Below are 20,961 nucleotides of genomic sequence, written 5' to 3'. Positions count from 1 at the left end.
CCCAGCTAACCTTGTCCACTCCAAAGGGCTCACACCAGCAAACATACACAATGCTTTTTTCTTGTTGAGAGAATTTAAGTTTCCGCGGGGAAAAGAAGAACATAATTCGTAGCAAGAAAAATCCGTACTAACGTTGCGAATTCTTTGGACTTTCATTTACGGAGCACCTTCTGTAGATTTCCTAAGCCCGATAAACGAAACGAAATGAGCCTCGAAAGCTTCGCCATGTTCTAGCGAATACTTTGGTGAGCCGTCACCATTCCCCGACGCATACATGCGCCTTGAGATGGTAGGAAAATTATTGCATGAAAGTTATAATTTATGGACGACGATGGCAAATGGGGACCGGATAACAATGTGGGCCCGTGTACTGGGTTTGAGCATTAGAATACACCCTGTCTATACTGGCGGTAGAAAGCACTGGAATTTGGAAAACAGAATCAACCCAGTGCAAATGCTTGTCGGTGTGCTGCCGTAAGTGAGATTGTGCTTTGCAAAAACGCCAACTGAGACCGTGTTTCAGCAAAAGGCACCAGTACTTCTTTCGTGCCGTCTGGTAGAGCTGGTAAGATATTCGCTGATTTGCCTTCTTTTTGTAGTACGAAGGGTAAACATTGTTGAATATTTATTAAACCATCGAACCTTGTGCCGCGGGTTCTGCTCCGGTTTCGATGTTCGTTTTTTCTGTTGGACATGACTAATTCTCGAATATATTGTGTCCGGCATACTTTTCCAGTGTTCTTATTTCGAGTTTCATCCATGTTACCCTTGCCGGAAAGAAATGGCTTCAAGGCATTCGAGCAAATATCCTGCATTTCCACGACCCAACCTAACCCTGGTGAGGTTTTCTACTTTGGACCGGTTTTGATAGCCATATCGGTACACGGTCATAATTAAATGTTACACGGATCGAAATGACCTAACGTAAATGGGCTGTTCAACTCTGTATCCACACAACGTTCCAACGTAGAACGTCCCCTTTATTGCTACAAACAGGCCAGAAATAGCTCATGAAAAATAGACTTTCCTATTTTTGCTTCCTAATCCGGTAAAGAGTTGACGGCACAAATGGTAGAAAATCGTGTCAAAGTGAAATTTTGCATCGTTTGTTCCGCGTGTTATTGAAAGTGAACAAACTATTGGGGAGGGGCAAAAAATATCACTCCATCAGAATTCGTGGATTATGGATAAGATTGCTTAATTAAACCAATGCTAAGTGGTGTTTGTGCAGGTGTACAGGGGAATGTTTTTTATTTACTATGTTTTGCTTGATGAGAATCGTGCATGCTCCTTGTCAACAATCCGGAAGCAGTTGCCCGATATCCTAAAGCTAATGAAGCACTTGGTTCCGGTATCAAAAAGGGTTGAGTTAACAGTTTGTTTTATTTATTTTTTTTGTGTATTCCGTACCTTTTATACTGACATTTTACATTTTTAGTGATAAATAGAACACATAATGCAAGACGGTATTTAACATTTTAAGTTCGAATTTTTCAATCTAATGGCATCTAATCTAATTGCATTGATTTTTTTTTAAACGCAAGCCAAACATTTTAATTCTTATCATCATATTACGATATTTGGTTATTCTCCTTTTACTATTAGTTACTCGAATTGTATTAAACTCGACAAGTGCGTGTTCATTATGCGTTAATACTGTTTTTCACACTTCAGACATGCCAGAGAAGCGGAGTTTACTTTTATTTTCCGTTTTGTATAAAATGCTGTACTTCCACCGTACCGTCGAACGTGTGGATTTTGCAGTTTATTAATATCCGTCCCTTTGAGCTAACCGGACAAAACCATTGAAGCATAATAATTACTTTTCAATCGAACTTGGGCACAGGAACGATAAGGAGGTAAAGCAACATATGCAGAAGTAATTATTGAACATGCATGCCTGATTGCATTCAAGACTAAATGCGGTGGAACTGTGAGGGGTTTCCGCAATAAAGAAGTTGACTCGTACCACAAGGATTCTTTACAGTCTGTATGGCATATTCGACAGGCGGAATGTTGCATAGCGCACGTCGGAGAAGCACGATGTACCCGCTGGTACATAATTTTATTTTAATCAATGCTAGTGCCACAATTTAAATTTAATGATTCCGACGCTCGTGCGTTCCATATGTATGATGAACGGAAAATCATAGACACTCCCTGAGTGTTTCGTTGATCAGCGGCGATATATGTGCCGATTATTTACAAATTTCTTTCAAGAAATAACCCTTTTGAATGAAATCATTCTAAAATATTACGCACGAAGAACGTTTCTTTTAAGCTTTCCGTTTCATGTCTTGGTGGTGATGCGCGGTTGTTCATCATGCCTATCCTCTTGCATAACAAATTTTACTTCAGGATTTTGAAAAGCTAAGAAGAACTCTCGCCGGGCAAAGCCGCAAAGGATAAACTTTGCAATGATTTAAATTAAATTAATTTTTCCATCGGAGCCCCAAAAACAGTTCAGCCGTGACGCTCTGTGATGATGTCAGGATGGTTCAGTGTTTCGTGCAAAATTAGTTCAAGCAAATTGTGTCTCTTCATCGGTCTAGAATTATGCTTCAACATACTTTCAGCGGTCTTTCATTCTGAAGCTTGCGTGAAATCCAACAACAGATGCTTTGCTACAGCAGTTAGTTTATCGCATCATTTATTTTCTAGTGAAAGTTTTGCCTAGTCAACATGGGCTGAAGAAATCGAAATGAAGTTCGTTTTCGCAAAGACAAGTTCATTGATTTTTTTTAAGTAATGTTTTGCTTGTTTGATGAAAACATGAATGTATAATTTGTTTTATTGTTCCAGCGCTAGGTATGTATTTTCATCAAATGATTTCCTTGCATAACTTTCGTGAAGTTCTTTTTTCAATTGTTGTGTTGTGTTTTTTCCATTAAAACTGATGATCTATTTGACTTAAAAGTTTCAAAATCCATCGAAAAATAATATCACTTTTATCACCACTTTGCAGTTATTTTGAATAATTATATGAATAGTATCTACAAAATAGTTCTTTTCCCGCTTCAATGAAAACGTCCTTCATTCGCCTGTTTATGTAAAATTCTCGGGTAGACGAATACTTTGACTGTACATCCGATCTGATTGTACAACATTTCTTCGTTATGTCGATAGAAATATTTCATCGTTTCTTTTTTAGTACTAACGCAAGAATTAAGCACTTATATTCTCACGTGCTTTTTGTTCCACTATCACAGCATTCCAAAAAGTGATCGAGGAGCGTCTATGATATCGGGTACACCACTTGACAATATCCCCTGCCACTTAGTTCAGCAATTAGACTAATACCATAGAAATTGGTTGGGGTATAATCATTCCTACTTACGATAAAAATGGCTCAGTATCTCGACGAGTTTTGTAAGCAATTCGGGTGGGTCTCACAAGACTCACACTACTACAAATTACCTCACAATAGAAAAGGAACATAACATAAACATTAGTTTTAGACCACTTAAGTCACGCTGACTTACTTTTATTCAGTATTGACCTTTAATAAAAGGCAGCAACCAAAAGTACCATTGCTATTACTCACTTTTTTTAGTGAAACCTTTGTCATGAATTTCAATCGTCGCGATAATAATTGATTCGTGAATTCTCATATTACGTTCCATATTCACACACATAAAGACGGATTATCCCTTTGATTGGTAATAAAATATCATAAAAAATAGATTAAAACACGTTCCGAAGATAAAATAGCAATGCACACCCAACATGCAGAGAGCAAAACGATGTCACTGGCGGACTAATAAACCGCAGGGCGGGCTACGTACGGAAATTTACAAATGATTTTTTCATTTGCATGCAGCAGTGGCTGGAGAAACATGGCTGCACAATAGACATGCAATTTCGAAACAAAAAACGGCATCATTGTACATTTGCTTCGATGTATCTTTCACGTTCCATCTTATCAGGGTTTTTTTTCTGTTTTGTGCACAGCAGTAATAACACTTATTTTTTGTTGCACTGCAGTCTCTTGTATTCCTTTTTTTCGTTTTACATCGTACCAGAACTTTTTTCCACTCCACATGCAGCCCCATATAATGCTTAATTGCATTTTAATTCCTAACACATTGGACTGTAATTACAAAAACCACCCATCCTTTGTAACTTCCGGTTCTGGGTGGTACCTCCGCTCTGCAACCTTCTACGTTCTACTGACGTGTTGATTGTATCGGGAATTCTCAATCTAGGCGATGGGTGCAGAAGTAAAAGTGGTGTTTCACGAAACAGGGTAGAAATAGTACTGTTTAATATGCACCTTGCAACACCTGGTCGGTTCTTTTTTGTCCTACCATTGTATTTCCATGGATAAATCGGAGAATGAAAAAGAAAGCACGAATCACTTGCAGCAGCAACCTGACACAGATTAAAATAGCTTTACCCTAAGAAACAGTCATGCTATTCGCGTTTACTCCGTGGTGTGCCGTTTATGGTTACTTCAGCCCTTTTCTAGTTTTCTCGTCATGCGATGCTCCTCTAACTACTGTTTGTCCCGTACATTCCATGGGCACCACCGCACATAGACAGAAGGTCAGTTATGGCTCGGAATCAACCTCAACGGGCGACAACGATGACGCTGACAACTCCCGTCGTGCAGGTGTAAATTATGCAGTTTAGATTTAATCAATTTCGTGCTTGATATCATGGTCCTGGGTGTGCGAACCAGTGGTACGAAGCATATTGACTGATGGAGTAGAAAACATGCAACGGATTTTTTTGCATCACTCTTGATTAGAGATTTCCATATTTCCTATGGATCACAACGCTACCATGCCATAAAAGAGATTTACTTTATTACATTATTTTTCCGGTTCTTCTGCCTGTAACAGTAACAGTGAAAGCTTTAACTTCTTTAAATACTTAATACTTCTTTTAATAGCAATAATAAATTGATATTTTGCACCAGGAGTATCTAAAACACGGCCCTCGAGTATATGTTTACTACTTCTTCATACTCAACACTCCACATCCTGAGTATTTAAAAAATGGTTTTAATGTTTAACCATCCTTTAGTACACCTTAAAATTAAGGGATCGTTTGCTCATTTTAGAAAATTGTAAATACATTCATTCTCGAATGGTGTTGATTATCGGAGCAGTGGTGGTAGTTTAAATGGCCTCCATTAAAAACAAAGTAAGCAAATATGTAATTAATGTTTAAGTTTAGCCGCATATGAATAATTTATTACGACGTTAGTGACGTCGTATCGAGTGCAATAAATGTTTCGTAATTGAAAAGCAGTTGCTGTGAACGCTTACAATACCTTTAAATTTAACTATTTCTTGCGTCATTACTTGCGCTCTACGTAAACATCGTCGTGTGCACACATGCTTGACCTTTACAACGCTTTAAAACTATTTATGTAATGACGCAAGAACAAATGACTTGTTACCATAAGAAATCATTTTCCATTTCGTAGAAGGGCTTAAAGACATTAAGAGGGTGATTCGTTTTTGAAAAGCGATTTCATTACTACTGACATTTGCATTAATATACATGCAGTACAAACACTTGTCTGTCAAAATGTGCTACATGACTACCTCGGAATTGATACGGTTATGTTATTCGATTAGTATACCTGATCTTAAAATACGAAGAAAAGTAGGGCTGAGGCTTTTCGTTTGTTACGAGAAACTTTTGGAACAGAATGGATAATAACCCTGAACAAAAATTAAAAAAAAAACATTTGCCAAGCCCAGATCATGTTCAAACGACACCGAAACAAAAGATTCCAAAAGAGAACCGTTATGTCGATAGAAATATTTCTTTGATTTTTTTGCGTTATGTTTGCAAACATACATAGTTTCCATGGTCTGAGTATTTTAATAAACACGACACAGGAATTTTCCATTACCACAATACACGGCTACATGTGGTTGCTTCTGCTAATAGTTATATGGAGAATAGTGGAAAACATATTCTCTCGTCTTTTACTCCAGACTTGACACCTATAGATGAATCATTTTTCAATTAATACTGAACACTTTGTTTTAGTCGATGGAGTCAACAAATTCGCCTTGGCCTCAAAAGTCGTGAATATGTATTTTTTGAAGCTGTAATATACTTACAAGTTGGAAAAAAGTGTATGTTTAGTCGGTCAATTATGTGACAGGTTAACTAATCCCATTCAATCCTACCTGCACAATTCCCCCTTAGCAAAGCCTGACTATTCAGGTAGTTAGTAAAATTTAATAAAAGCTAAATTAATTGCAATAAACAATAATATCAGTTATAGCACTAATTGCTTACGAAGTATTGTTCGTACCTCATCGAACTACGAAGACATTTTCATCGTGCATATTTATGTATGCTCCGAACGTAACGGATAAGACATCTTCTTCAATCTATTTTTCCAGTAATCTTCGAAGAAGATCCAGGAAAAAAGGCCATTATAATAAGAAAGTGTCAATAGGGGTTGACGTATCAGATCAGTCACTGCCACTAGGGTTGGATTTCCACTACCAAAACCACCGTTCATGACATTCTAATTGCCATTTTAAATTTATCACTATTAATTTGGGACATATATTTTTTAAAGTAGTAGGTTGAATCATCTATTCCCAATGACTTTTCAGTTTAGCACTCATTCAAGAATCTTAAAAAAAACGTTAGAAGTTCATTAATCGCGTGCAATGGAGTTCTCTATTTGCTATATCAATTTTTGTTCTTTAAATCCCATTTTGTTCCGAGTTTGTTCAAAAAGCACTATAAACCTATCTCGATTTCGGAAATGCATTTATTCCAATAGATTACCTTCGTGTTTTTTTTTCCTCGTTTTTTTGCGCGGTTCGTGTTGCTATTGCATTTTTCTTTTGAGAACTGTTTCAACGCAGTTGATTTACCGCTTCTACCGAATGCAATTTCTAGCTACGGAATTATCTTCAAATCGCAGAGACGTACACCTTTCTTCGACAACGGGTTTTTTCTTTTTCCTAGTGCCATGACATGGCTTTGTACTAAAAGAGCAAGAAACAAAAACTTCATTAATGGCGAAGTTATAAAATCCACCTGTAAAGCGTCGTACATCCTTTTTCTCGTTTGGCACACCCTCAAGGGTGTGCAGAATATTGTTACAAAGCTTTTTGCTTTCTTTGCCCCCATTCATCCTTTACTTTCGTAAAGCATTTCCTTTCCGAGAGGTTGAGTAAAACAGGAAGAGGAAACTAGTTAAACGGATTTCGCGAATGAAGGGAAAAACTTTCCAAAACTGACCTTTCGCAAATGATAATCCTTTTCCTTTTGCCTCGCTTTCGGTGGACAAGGGTCAAATAAAAGTGTACGAAATGGAAGAAAAGTGAACATAATCAAACAAGTCCAGAAAAAGCTTTCACTACTATGCCTTGTGCTTCTGTGTTTGAGAAACACAAAAAAACTTCTCTGCTAGTATAAAAAACTAAATCCGATAAAAGCATTAGTGTTCGATTAATTAACATAGAAATGTGTCCTAGGCGAACAGCGTTTCTCTCATTCAAGCTTTTACCGAGTTATTTTACCTACCGAGAAATATAAAAAGGCGACCATCAATCTTCACCACCAACGGCGAAGCAAATGGGAACCATTAGGTACAAGCACAAAATGGAAGTAAACTTTGAGTGGATTTATTTCTGTCCCTTTGCTTACGGGTGTTCCTACCCCTTTAGTAACCATCACCAGTCGCCTAAGTTTTAGTGCAAATTATTGAATTTACCATCGAAAACGGGCGAAAACTTTCTGACGCTAAGAAATGGCAATCTTCGATTTGGTACGTGAAACAAAATCCTGAGTAATTGAGAAAGCACTGAACGAGCTCCCAATGGTTGCTGAACTATCACCGGGTTTTCGCAAGCGTCTTTGGGAAAATCAGTTACCATTGGCTGACGAAAATGCTCCGTTTCTTTAGGGGAAGAAAGCATGCTTTTTGCTTTCGAATCGAATAAATTTCCTAATTGGTGCCAAACTGCTAAGGTTTCTCCTAGTTCAGTATTGCTTCACGGGTTACATACAATGTGCATTGGTTGTTGTAATGTTTGTAATGAATTAATTAGTGTTTTTGTGGAGTAAACATAACTCATGGCATTTTATGTTTATCCACTTTGAGGCTTTAAACCACAGCCCTTATTTTCCCAAAATCTCTTTGCCATGCAGTTTCAAAACGCCTTTGAAACATAACAATTTGGTGGCTTTATACATGGTCTTAAAGTATGCTGTTAGCTTGGAAAAATAGTGTTCGAGTGTCACTCTTAAAAACCTTGCTAAAATTAAAATCTATGAACCATTTGTTTATGATTGTTTCTTTTTTTTTATTTATAATGATTAAAGCTGTACTTTAATCCCGACTGCGTTCTTGGAATGGAACATTCTTTACAAAATCCAATGCTAGAAATGTATATTTTTCATCCAAACATGGAATGTACAGGAAACAAACGGTTCAAAACGAAGAAGCATTAAAATTTCGCACAAAATGCGAGATCTGGGCCAACAGTACAATTCCTTCATTTGCAGTGTAACATTAAACAGTTTACATTAGTCCTAAATCACGATCCTAGCACCCGTGCCATCCTCTAACCGTTGAGGTTAGTGGAACAGGGGACATTCCGCAAGGCAGGGCAACAACGAAAGCCATAATGTAAATATTGTCAGTGACGACGATAATGATAATGAAGGAATTTGCCTGGAACGGACAAAAAAGGCACCAACGTAAACAACTGCCTGACCCCCAATGTGCCCAAATATGCCCGGGTCCATATATACGAGCTGTTTTTGCTGCCACAGTGTGGAAAAAGTTTCTCCGATGGTGGGAAAAAGATATCCCTGTCACAGAAACAACCTACAGCAACGGTACGCGTTTTGGTACGCGGGGCCACTGTTTGTTTCAAACGGAATGCTGTAAACGACGCGACGGAAATGAATCGCTGTTGATGTTTAATTTTAGTCCAGTCCACCCATCGGACCAAATGGTTCCCACACAGCGCAACGCTACGTGTACACAACATCAGCAGTACGGATGGATGATATTTTCGACGGTATGGAGAATCCCAAAGCATGGAACGTATTTTGGGGTAAAGGCAGAGATCGCTTATTTTTGGGGGTGTTTTTATTTTTCACGCCTCGTTGAGACCGCCCCAGAAAGAACGGACGGTTGATGTGTTTTTTGTCTCTGCCCTGTAACCGTCCAGTATCGTTTAGATAAGGACGATCTCATTTTTCATCCAAGTCCCAACTTTCAGTGTCTCTAAAGGCTGCTAGACAAAACCGACTTTAAGCTTCACCGTTTTGCTGGTGTAAAACAGCTGTTTGTACTTGTTGCGGTTGCAACATTTGACGAGCGGGTCAGTTCGAGCGGAATGGGAACCTAATTAATTGTAATGCTTATACCACCGCCTTCCATCCACTTATTATCAAACCTTGATACGCCATCCCAACCATATCCATGAAAAGTTCTTAACCCTGACATTAATGACCGATTGTTTGATGAAACGAGGAAGCAAAACAGGACTGAAATGGTTGGACCTCACAAAGTCAGTTGTGGTAACCCTTGTTTGATCTGGTAAAACAACCTAAACACTGTCACATTATTGTATTAACGGGAAATAACGAGGTGTGGCACAAGGTGTTCGGTTGAGTGGTTGTACAAGAAGGTACGTTTAGCCGTCAAAGCGTTAGTTCTGGGAAATCAATGTAGCGAAATGGCAAGTTGGGTAATCCAGTGCTCTATTGAATTTAAAGTTCTGCCCTTGATTTTCGACCGTTCAGTCTTACTGTCCGAATCCGACTGCCTCGCGCACTCCCTAATCGTCATCGTCATACCATACGACACCTATATACTTACAACTTCGGCCTTCTTCGTCGCGACTATTCTAGCACATTGTCTCTCTTCCAAATCAACATTGTAAAGATCATTGATTGTAGGTTAACAAATGTGTGCGATAATATTTTAATCGATTGCTTAAGTTATAAGAATCATTCGTCATAAACGCAGAGTACAGCAATATGGTGCAAAACATTGAAGTTTTAACTATGGAACCCCGTGAACTTAAGAAAAGAACGCGCATCGAAGTCAATTAATACAAAACAACTAGGATATTTGTTTTAATATGGGATTAGACCCGAAGCGCATTTTTTATTCGCTAGTATTGTTTTCTCTATGCAAAATAAAGCAAAAAAACCCGGTACTCTTATACTGAAATGTTCAAATCAACGATCAATTTATGAACCATTTATAACCGATTAAGTGAAAAAAAATTTACAAGGAAAACAATAGAATATCGAGCTATATCGAGAACGTCAAGAGCGGTACGAATTCTAGTATGGACCGTTTCCTCGTATCAAAAGCTTTCCTTCCCGCTGCCTTTGGGCTGTTTGATAAAAAAACACAACAGTTTTGCGTTTATAAGTTAGTCGCTTATAACTTACGGCATATTACCTCAATTTGCATCAATGTTTGTGTATTTTCAATGAAGTTCCAAATCAATAAACTTTACGTTTGGCGCAAAACCGTTCAATGTCATAGTAAATCGAAAACATTCTAACAACAATTTACAAACTGTACATAAAAGACTAAGTGGTACACAAATTTTAATAACTTGTAAAGCTCTTCTTAGTACTGTTCGAAGCAGTTTGAGCGTTGAAATACTGAGTTGAGAGCAAATTAATAAACAGATTTCAAACTCATCACAATTTCAATGGAACTGCACGCTTGATTCAATTTCATATACCTTGTCGTGCTTGCTGTGTGAACATCTGTGCAATCAATCTTTCCCCAGAGTCTTTTGCCTGGTCAATAAAGAGGTAGCTTTCAGTGTCACACGACATCATCGAGGTGGTCTTGGGGACATCATTCTTCTATATTTGAACGCTTCCTTACCCAGGCCATTCGGAATAAATGATGAGCATACGTATCCTTCGAGACATTTCAGCAATAGAGCTAACGCAAAACGCTCAAAGCTCATCTCGATTCCTCTTTAGTGAAGCAATACAACAAAAAAATGAAACATCTAACTGAAGCTGCTTGTTTGGTTCCGTTTTTGCTTCGCAGTGCCAACGGCAACAATAATCGGTGGGCCCGATCTGCACGTGGACAAGGGCAGCACTATCAACCTTACCTGTGCGGTCAAGTACAGTCCGGAGCCACCGGCATACATCTTTTGGTACCATCACGACGAGGTGATCAGCTACGATTCAAGCCGTGGCGGTGTTTCGGTCATCACGGAGAAAGGTGACGTCACCACCTCACACTTGCTGATTCAGAACGCAGACCTGGACGATTCGGGCAAGTACTCCTGCTCACCGTCCAACGCAGACGTAGCCAGCGTTCGGGTGCACGTTCTCAACGGTAAGTGTAACCATGACGGGTGTTTCTATTGTTTCGGACAGCGAACGTGTCCGGGGGGAAAAGCTTTCCGCTTCACGTTCTGCCTGCTGCCAGCCGAAAAACACACCACACACCGCTTCTATTAACGCTGATATCAGTTCGCGCGGTCGTTTCAGGTGAACATCCGGAGGCGATGCAGACCGGTGGCGCCTCGATAGTCGTTTCGTCGGACGGTCGTTCGCTTCTACCACTGATACTACTCGCACTACTGCTCCTCACGCTATCACCGGCAGCATCGATGAACGTCGTCTCAGCAATTCCCCGTAGACAGCTCGAACGGCGACAGACCTCATGCGAACGCAAACCATCGGTGACGTCGGCTTCACGCTGCACCGGTTGCTGCTGTAGTAGAGAATCGGCTCTTCTTCAACGTCAGTTAGCTCTGAATGTTCACCACTACATTACCGACACTGCCAGCATCGACAAACGGTCGCCCATGCGGTGTGATTCTGTGAGATGATAAACCCCTATCGATTTGGTCCGAGGGCAGTAGTGTCGTACACGAAACCGGGATCCTTTGTTTCATATCTCTTTTTTCACCCGTTCGTAGTCGCTTTCGTTTGCCTAGTTTCGACTTTATAGTTGAACGGCAGTATGATTGTACCGTGAGGGAGAAAACGCTCATAAATCCGTTCCTTGTCCCGGGAGACATCAGCAGCGCGAGTGTTTGTGCGAAGATGCGATTTTGTGGCTGTCCGCACGGAGGTGCGCTGGAAGCGATGGAATAGTAAAGCAGCAATTTCAGTAAGCAATTCAGAAACGTTTGGAAAAAGAACGGAACACAAATGGAATCAATAGACAGGTGGTTTTATTGCGGCTGTTGGATAAGATAAATTTGATTTGTTTCATTGTTTTCCAATTGCAAACAATCCGTTTCTTTGGTTTGATTCTTGTGACAGGATAGATTTCACATCGGCTTGATTGATTCCACAAACGATTTATTTTAGTAAAAGAAACTTGCACACTGTTTATCATGTTGAGCAAAAAACGTTGTATGACAACACTGATTACGCATATTGTTTACCAGCAGCTAGTTGTAATTAGGAACAGTAGCGTAAACGCAGTAACAGGAAATTTTTCGTCGTTTTAAACAAATTGGGATGAAATACGAACGGTACAAATCTAGCACCTGTGTATATAGACTTGCAATCTCTAAATGCCGTTGATTCGCGAAGGAAGTCTAGTAAAATTTGGTGTAGCAATGAAGGTTTTTTTTTTCACAATTAGTTAAAATGACAAACGGATGAGAAAAAAAATCGGCAAATTTTGTTACAAAAAAAAAGAAAAACAACAAAAAAGTACATTTCCAAACATGTATAGTGTGAGATGAATTGGTTTTTATCTCATCAAGTGACAAATGTATTTCATTTGTTTCATCTAGATAAATCAATCAAATTGATAGTAGAGTAAGAAAGACAATGCAACTATGGTAGTGCGAAAAAGAAGAAGATTGCAAAATTTGGTGAGATATCCTGTACATAACAAGTATAATACACTTATAGACACATCCTTCACATCCTAACGTATGGAAAACCAAACTACACAGCTAATTAAAAAATCGAAACAAAATACACAAACAACAGCACACTCAACAAAATGATCCGAAACACGAAAAATGGAAAAGAAATGGGAACCGAACGTTGACTAATGTCAAGTGAGATTTTAATCGTATTGTAGTTTTTGAAGTATAAAAAGTCTATATTGGTACAATTCCCAGCAGGTGAGTTGTATTCATCGTATTTATAGCGAAACGTAGAAAACGGATTGTCTAAAGAATAATTTCCAATGTAAAAAAGTTGTACAATGCACTTTACACGTGGCGTTTGTTTCGATTTTCCCCGTTTACCATTTGTTGGTCTGATTTGAGAAAAAGTGCTGCTGTACATAGAATATCTGAAACTAGAAACTTTAAACCTTAACCTATATAACAACACATGCATTGAAATAAGCAACGAAACTTTTTTGTGAAATCATTAATGATGAGCAATGCAATAACCTGGATCGCTTTTCACGTCCAGTGCTGATCAAATTTAACGGGAAAGAAGTGATTTGTTGGAAAGTTTTAATTTCTAAATTATCAAAAGTCTAGTTTTACATTTGTTATCATAGATATTTGATATTTTCTCTTTTAATCAGTTTTATAACCGTACTAGCAGGGGTATCACTTATCGTTGTATCATAACTCCTATGTATATTTGTTCATACGAGATGTCATCCAAAGACGGCTTATTTATTAGTCATTAAGTACTGTGTTATCACTACTACTTTGAGATAGGTTAAATAATTACTGTAGTAAAATAAAAGAGAACATATACCATTATTACTTTCTTCGATCAAACATTACGTGATGTGTTGATGTCAATTTCTGACAACTATTAACCGCAACATTTCTCGGTTTACTCAGAACGTTTAACAAATAATATTTACATCAAAGCCGCCCGCACCGAAGTTCATTATATTTCGTTCTGTTAATTAACTCATGATGAAACAACCCAAAATCAAAGCTTTCGCTCTATACCTTTCCCCGAAAAAGAAGCATCAACGAACGAAATCAATTGCAAAACAATTTGTTCATAATCAGCTCATTTATGGGAAACCGATTACAATGCCATTGGCAGAAACTGGCGCGATTCCAACCATCCCTACCGATAACACCCTTTGCCACCACAACACAAGTCGAAAATGATATAACGCACCCGGTTTCAGTTTACTGTTCTGTAGCGGGGTCTTGTTTTTTGTTTGTTCACTGTAATAATGGATGTGGTTTTACATTTCCTTTTGGGCATTTTTTTCCTGCAATTTTATTAAACGCTGCTGCTTATCCGGTTACTGTTTTTACATCTGTTGGATCATCCGTAACCCCAAAAGCCAAAACTCTTCTCAGTGGGTTTTCCACCACACGCACTTGAATAAATGCGTGTTCGGGATAAGTATGTGCATTTCCACTCACAAGTTTGTGGTTACGAAATCGAACAAAGCATATAGGCAGATAAATAAAAATGATCCCACCGTCTCGTAAGAAAGGCTTTCCCATTCACGTTGTGGTGTAAAGAAGAGAAGGAAAGGACGAAAAACAATTTCCGAAAAACGTACAACGCTACACACAGTGCACGCAATCTCCGCGTGGCACTCTTAGGACGCCTTTCAATATCATTAAAAAAATATTGATGCATAAATAATTGATCGGGTTCTCGCATCACTCCCCGCATGTGGCTTTGACTACACGGTTCACTTCCAACCAAATAAGGGTTCGAACATTGACCAAGGTTTGATGGGCTTTACTTCCGCTGGCATCATCCCTTCCATCATGTTTGGTTTGTCTTGTTTTATTTTTCTTTTTGAGAAAAATCTTCCATTTTTCCTATACATTTCATATCCTGCTCGAAAGGCTGCTCCAGTAACGACCCAAATCAGGTCTCCCATAAGCACACACAAATCCTAGCGGAAAGCCAGCTGCAAGGAATATCGGAGGCAAATCGCCACTTTTGAATCATTCAACAGTAACAACGAACCTTAACCGACACCTTTACGGGGGGAAACGAAAAAAAAAACCGCTCAACATAGGGCACGTCTTCTCCAGCGGAAGCTTTCCTACAATACGGCCAACTTCCGCAAACGAACGTGAACAAATCATTTCACCCCTGTTCGGTTCGGTTCATCTTCTGACTCTAATTCGGAAAGCTTCTCTGTCCAAACAAAACACAAGCGTAGAATAAATTGAGTGGCTTTCCAACTTTTGGCAGGTGGCGGAATGATGCGAATATCCGCCAATGGTGCCTCTAACTACCCTCACCTTAGAACAGGCACGACTAGCTTCATGGGAAATTGATAAGATTGTTTTTATTGCGTGAAAAAAAGTTGGAAAGGAAAGGAGGGCAACAGCAGATTGAGATTCAGATGCCACCAACCTTCACCACGAAAAGTGATGAAGAAGAACTTAATTTGTGTTTCGAACTTTCGGGACTTTGTGAGCAAAACGTGGTTTGATAATTGAAACCATAACCGCACAGCTAATCAAAACTGCGAGTCTGGCAAAGTGGTTGGAGAGAGTTTAATTTTCATTCCAGTGCGGTTAAGATATTGAAGGGTTGTTTCAATTTGAGAAAGAAAGCACACAAAGCAAAACAAAACATTGTAAAAAGTTGTTGCATCTCATTGAAAAATGAAATAGATTACGCCAGAAAACACAGAAATGCTCTCATTACAATCAATCAAAGTGAAGAAAGATTAAACTGAAAGATAAATGTTTATTTTTACCCCAATTGATTGGGATGTTGCTGATACGATTTGGAAAATTATAGCAAATTGTGTAAATATGAGAACGCAAAAAAGCGCATAGTAAAGAAGAAAAAACACGAGAAAAAAAGAATAAATCCAGATAATGTATGATTTGTGGTAATCTGGATAAGTTAAGGTACGACATATTACACACAAAATCCATTAAACTACATTTAGTACATACATAATTAAAGAGCTAATAACCCATTTCAATGCTGATGATCCATAATGCAGAAGAAAACGAGAAAACATTCCTAAACCATTTGTAAATACCACAGTGTAAACTAATTTCCCCAGAAACAGAACAACGCAGAAAAGGAAACCAAACCTGCGTGACGCGTATCGTATAAAATCACTACAGATAAGACGTAACAAAACAGATTCAAACAAAACATGCATAAGCGACGAATGGTGTTGTGTACTTGAGCACAAATGTGGATAAAAAAATAATACAATTTTAAACCCGTTCCAAAGGATGCGGTTTAAACGCTGTGAACCTGACAAGAACGAAAGAGAGATAGAGAAGAAAAGTGAAAAAGTAAACATAATGTAAAAGCGAACAGAAGTGGCTGAAAGTGGATTGTGAAGAGGTTTGAAGAAAGATTAATAAATATAGCATCTGAGTTGATTATAAAACTATAAACCTTCATCTTGTTCGTTCGCCATCATTTCCTCGTGTTTGTTTTTTATTTATTTTTTCATTCTTGTTCATGAAGCAACCATTTGTCCAGCTAGACCGAAAGGATGGAATGTACCCTATCAAAAAGACAGTGTGTCTCGACAAGAGTCGATCCAGCGTACTTAGCCCTAGCACTCGCTCGGAGCACAATTTGTGGGTAAAATTATGAACTGCTTCAAGTTGTTGAGATTCCGCTTTTTTGTGCTTCAGTTTTCCATTTCATAATCCCCAACACATTCCCTCTTCGCACTGCGAGATAGTTATTAAAATGGAAAGAATTTTATTGACCGAAGAGGGCTGTCGTGCTGCACAGAAGGATCAGTGCGACGGTTCGCTCTTTAGCAATAGGGTATGAAACGATTTTCAACCATTTGTGCACCCTAACGTTCAACGTTATTCTGTCATTTTGCGTTGGAGAAGCGTATAAAAACATTATATTTATGATCCGATTCGTTTCGTGCTTGGTAAAGAGACTATCGATAGAACTTGCTGATGTTTATTTCACGAGAAAAGTATTTAAATTATTTCAATATAGTATTTTCTGCGTAAGAGTATGATTCGGCAACGAGACAGCTCTTAACGACCGCAAAAACCTTAACTAATGTGTTTTGATGTACAATCAGTACAGCAAGTAGTTCTAGATTAATATAAATATCATCATGGACTACATATCTTCAAATAGTTATTTATTTATCTACTTAATGGCAATACTTACATGATTTGTAAAATACCCTACACTACTTAAATATAACTCATCTGAAACTAACTAAAAATTTAAATCTGAAAAAAATCTTATACACCCATATAGCATCGTTAAACAAATTATATAACGCAGGTATGTGGTATATTGTTGCCTCCTAAATTCGATACATAATTATTCGTAGTGCGTCAAGGTCTGTACCCCTAGTAGGGAGCAACGAGTGCGATAAGGAGCATTGCGCTAAGGTGGGTTTAAAGTAACAATCGTGTGTATCTCCTTTAGACAGATTCCGATTTAGTGATCCAAATTATACTAAAAGGACACCTTATAATGAAACAGTACTCAAGCACAGGCAGGACCAACGACAGATGGAGGACTTTGACAATCAAAGTCACTTATGGTAGTTCAATCACGTTCCACGAAGCCTTACTTTTTTAACTTACATAAATTAAGTATAATTTATTATTTAACATGATATCTATATCATGAAAGATACCACTTCGTCTTTATGTAACACATAATAGCTTGTGGTCGAATATTAATTACATAACCGGCTATTTAAAGCGGTTGACAGTCTTCATTGAACAGTTGCTCAAAGAGAATCGTTTTTTTTTTATAAATCGTATTTTTTTTAAATCAAACGCACCTGTAGTACAGTACAAACGGTTAATAAACGAATAACATAAACTATCATATTGTCGTCATCGTACATTAAAGAATTAAGGGTCATCAGGACAGACGAGCGTATAGAAGAGCGTAATAAAAATGGCCCTAAATGCTAATCCTGTTAAGTACTTCTTTTTAAGTAGATAGGAGCTTAACCAGTCCAAAAAGGAATGAGAGAACTCTGTACGTTCGAGATTGGTTATTTTTTTGTTCAAGACGAACGACCAGGCCGTATTGCTTATAACTAACGGTAACTTAATCTAAGATACAATTCACATTCGTTTGAAGACATTTCCTTCTCCAAACAGTAAAAGGTCATCTTATCTTGGGTGTATTCAGCCGTGAGCTTGGCTATTAGCATACTGTAATTTACACGATCAGACGCCACCTTTAGATCAATATAGAAAGTATCTGACAGTAGATCATCAAAGTTTGGTACCACAGCATCTCAAGCAGTTTGATATCACACGACGTGATACCACATTAGTTGTCAGTGTAATATTTGTCTCCTTTATTGATCATAGAAGTCATTGAGGATAGTTTATATGCAGTAATAATTTCACCAGTACGCAGCTAGATTTCGAAGAGACAACACAGAGGTTCCAAGAGTCACGAAATTGGTCGAATCACCGTCATGTTGTGAGTTGATTGATGGTTTAAGCTTTTTCAGAGCAGCAAGTACCGAAGCAGGTAAGGTATCACCTGAGATAATGAATTAATGATATTGAATAACAAAATTCAGATATAATTAACCTTAATTGTTTATAAAATTAACCTTATTATTATTTAACAGGCGTAATTCATAACACATTTTCAAGATAAAAATCTCGATCATCAAAACCTTAATAATGCTTTGTGTCTTTGTTTTTATCAGTAATGTCAATATGACCATTAAATCAGTCGTTATTTGCATCTTATCAAATCCCAATCTTGAGTGATCCCAATGGATAGCGCTGAGGATTTAAGCTGTTTTGACATAACTCCCGAATTGTTTGCATGTGTGTTTGCTTCGGAATTCTTTAAAACATTTTGATAAGGGATTTAGCCCGGGATGGAATGGTCACAGAATAGGTCCCAACTTTTTGGGCAAAAACCCAATGGGCACCGATTAACATATTGTGAAAGGAAAATTTGAAACGTTTTTTATTGCTTTTCTCCGTAAAAAAAGCAAACTTACTCACAACTCACCCGAACTAACTTTCAATCACCCCTCAGATTCATCAATCCCTAAAGCTCCCAAAGGAAACGCCACTTTCAGGGATCGATAGAGATCAGATTTATTGCTCGGCATGGGCATGACCCTACCCGGGGCTTATTCATGCTTCAAATTCTACTCAATGATTTTGATTCAACAGACAACTTCCTAAAATCCCCCTGCATTGTCAGCAATCGAAGTAACGAAACTCTTATGATTCTTTCTAGGCACAGTTTCCATTTCCATCTCCACTTTGTGAAACTAGTTCTAGGGTTTACCATGGGCCGATGAAAAAGTTCCCTCTTTTGATCTTTTCAACAATGAAGCATAAAGCCGTAATGAACGATTCTCTCACTCGACACAACGCTAAGGAAACGAAGAAACGGGAATGCAGAAAATCAATCTTCTGTCCAGCACAATGGCAGAAGAGTTGAACCGGCATGAAATCATAATCCGACTCAACTCTTCCAACTATTCAATCTTAATCTTATATTTTCACTGCGATACGGTATATGGGCAGATGGCAAATGTTCGGTAAAGATCTTTTACCAAAACGAACCTTGGATAATTGAGATACATTAGAGAGACGTGAAGCCACCATCCTAGGAACGATTTGTGCAAATTGGAAAGATAAGCTTGGATTTATTGTTCATGTTTTGGTTCGAACGACGATCAATTTGTTTTCGTTTGAAAAAAAGCTTTTACTTTATGGTGCATTTATGGTTTGATTCTCACGAATTTGGCCATTTGTCAAAAACATTGAAGCAACAGGATTCGTGCTTAGTAACAAAATAATAATGCTTTCGTATAAATTGCGAGTGATATGAATAGTTATTGTTTCAATTGGTCTAAAATGCGCCTTTAGCCAAAAAACAATTAGGATATACACAATTCATCAACATACGGTTTAATCAAATGGTTATGGGGTATTACAATTTCATAAAGAGAATTGTTTTCGATACCATCACAGCAGTATGTGTATTTTAACAGATGTGCTACCAATAGTTGCTATTTATACTTAAAGTTCCGAAAAACCCGGCTGTTAAAATTCATTCCAGGGCTTCTCGCATCGTACTTCGCTTATACCGTTGTACTGGTGGAGGCTCTGTGGTGTATTCGGTTGCGGAATCGACCTTTACCCGATGGGATCTTATATGGACCGGTCGCCCGTATGCACAACTGATTATCTTTTTTTTATCGGCACAACAACCTCAAGAGGTCATTTCTGGCTACCGGTAACTTTATTTATCCGCAGCTGAATAGTCAGCCCTACGTACGGGGGTTTCGTCCGGATGGTATTTTGGCCGTTCGTGTGAAGACCGGCACCGCCGTCATGCCACCGGGCCGCCCCGGACGTGACCGGATACTGACCATCTAGCTAGGAGTAAATTAAGTAAAAGAAAGTCAGAAATGACAGATCAAGGACTTTTTAGGTTGTTGTGCCAGTTAGAAAGAAAGTGCTGTGGTAATGTGCGATTCCAATGTGCTTCAAATTTATTATGCCGGAAGCGGCTGTGGTGTCAACTAAGGCCGTTGAAATGTTATGTCTTGCGATTGTTGTCATAGTCTCTAGCGTTGTGTTATTATTTAAGAAACCCTTTATGGCGTTGGCACAAATTAACAATGATCTTCGATCAGTACGGTTAATGACAAATGCAACTGGTGTGTAAGAGATAAAATATGATAAAAAAGGCCGAGTAAAATCTAAACTCTTTCCGTAATTTGTAGATACTTTTGTTAAGTTTAGCTTTTCTCGGTTAGTTTTTTTTTATTTTCGAGTGTACTTTATTATGGTCGGGTTCAATGTAAATAAACACAGTCTATATCCGCAGTATGTGGTATAAAATACTGCTTCAATATATCATTTACTATATGCATACTTTTAATTAATTAATTAATCTATTTTATTTAACATTGATCTGATAGTAAAGACTAAACAATGAATCTTAACAACGAATTATGGAGTTATAATAGATATATAAAGCATTTAAATGGTGTTTTACTACAAAGATACATATTAGAACTCTTAAATTAAACTCGTGAAAACTCTTTTGATTAGCGTATAAGCATTATAATTT

General features: G+C 38.1%; 1 protein-coding gene across 1 annotated transcript in view; it reads left to right on the top strand.

Annotated features, from left to right (window-relative positions):
- LOC128718923 (fibroblast growth factor receptor-like 1) overlaps nucleotides 1–11,825 on the top strand; it is a 104,915-nt gene extending 93,090 nt beyond the window's left edge. Inside the window, exons 4-5 of the mRNA XM_053812540.1 lie at nucleotides 11,030–11,326; nucleotides 11,464–11,825. Of these exons, the coding sequence (XP_053668515.1) occupies nucleotides 11,030–11,326; nucleotides 11,464–11,825 (659 nt within the window). The remainder of the gene's footprint in view (nucleotides 1–11,029; nucleotides 11,327–11,463) is intronic.
- The last annotated feature ends 9,136 nt before the right edge of the window (nucleotides 11,826–20,961 follow it).

This window comes from Anopheles marshallii, chromosome 2 (assembly GCF_943734725.1).
Source record: "Anopheles marshallii chromosome 2, idAnoMarsDA_429_01, whole genome shotgun sequence".
NCBI classification, from domain to species: domain Eukaryota; kingdom Metazoa; phylum Arthropoda; class Insecta; order Diptera; family Culicidae; genus Anopheles; species Anopheles marshallii.
Note: the sequence above shows the minus strand (reverse complement) of the source record. Positions and strands in the feature narration are given on the sequence as shown.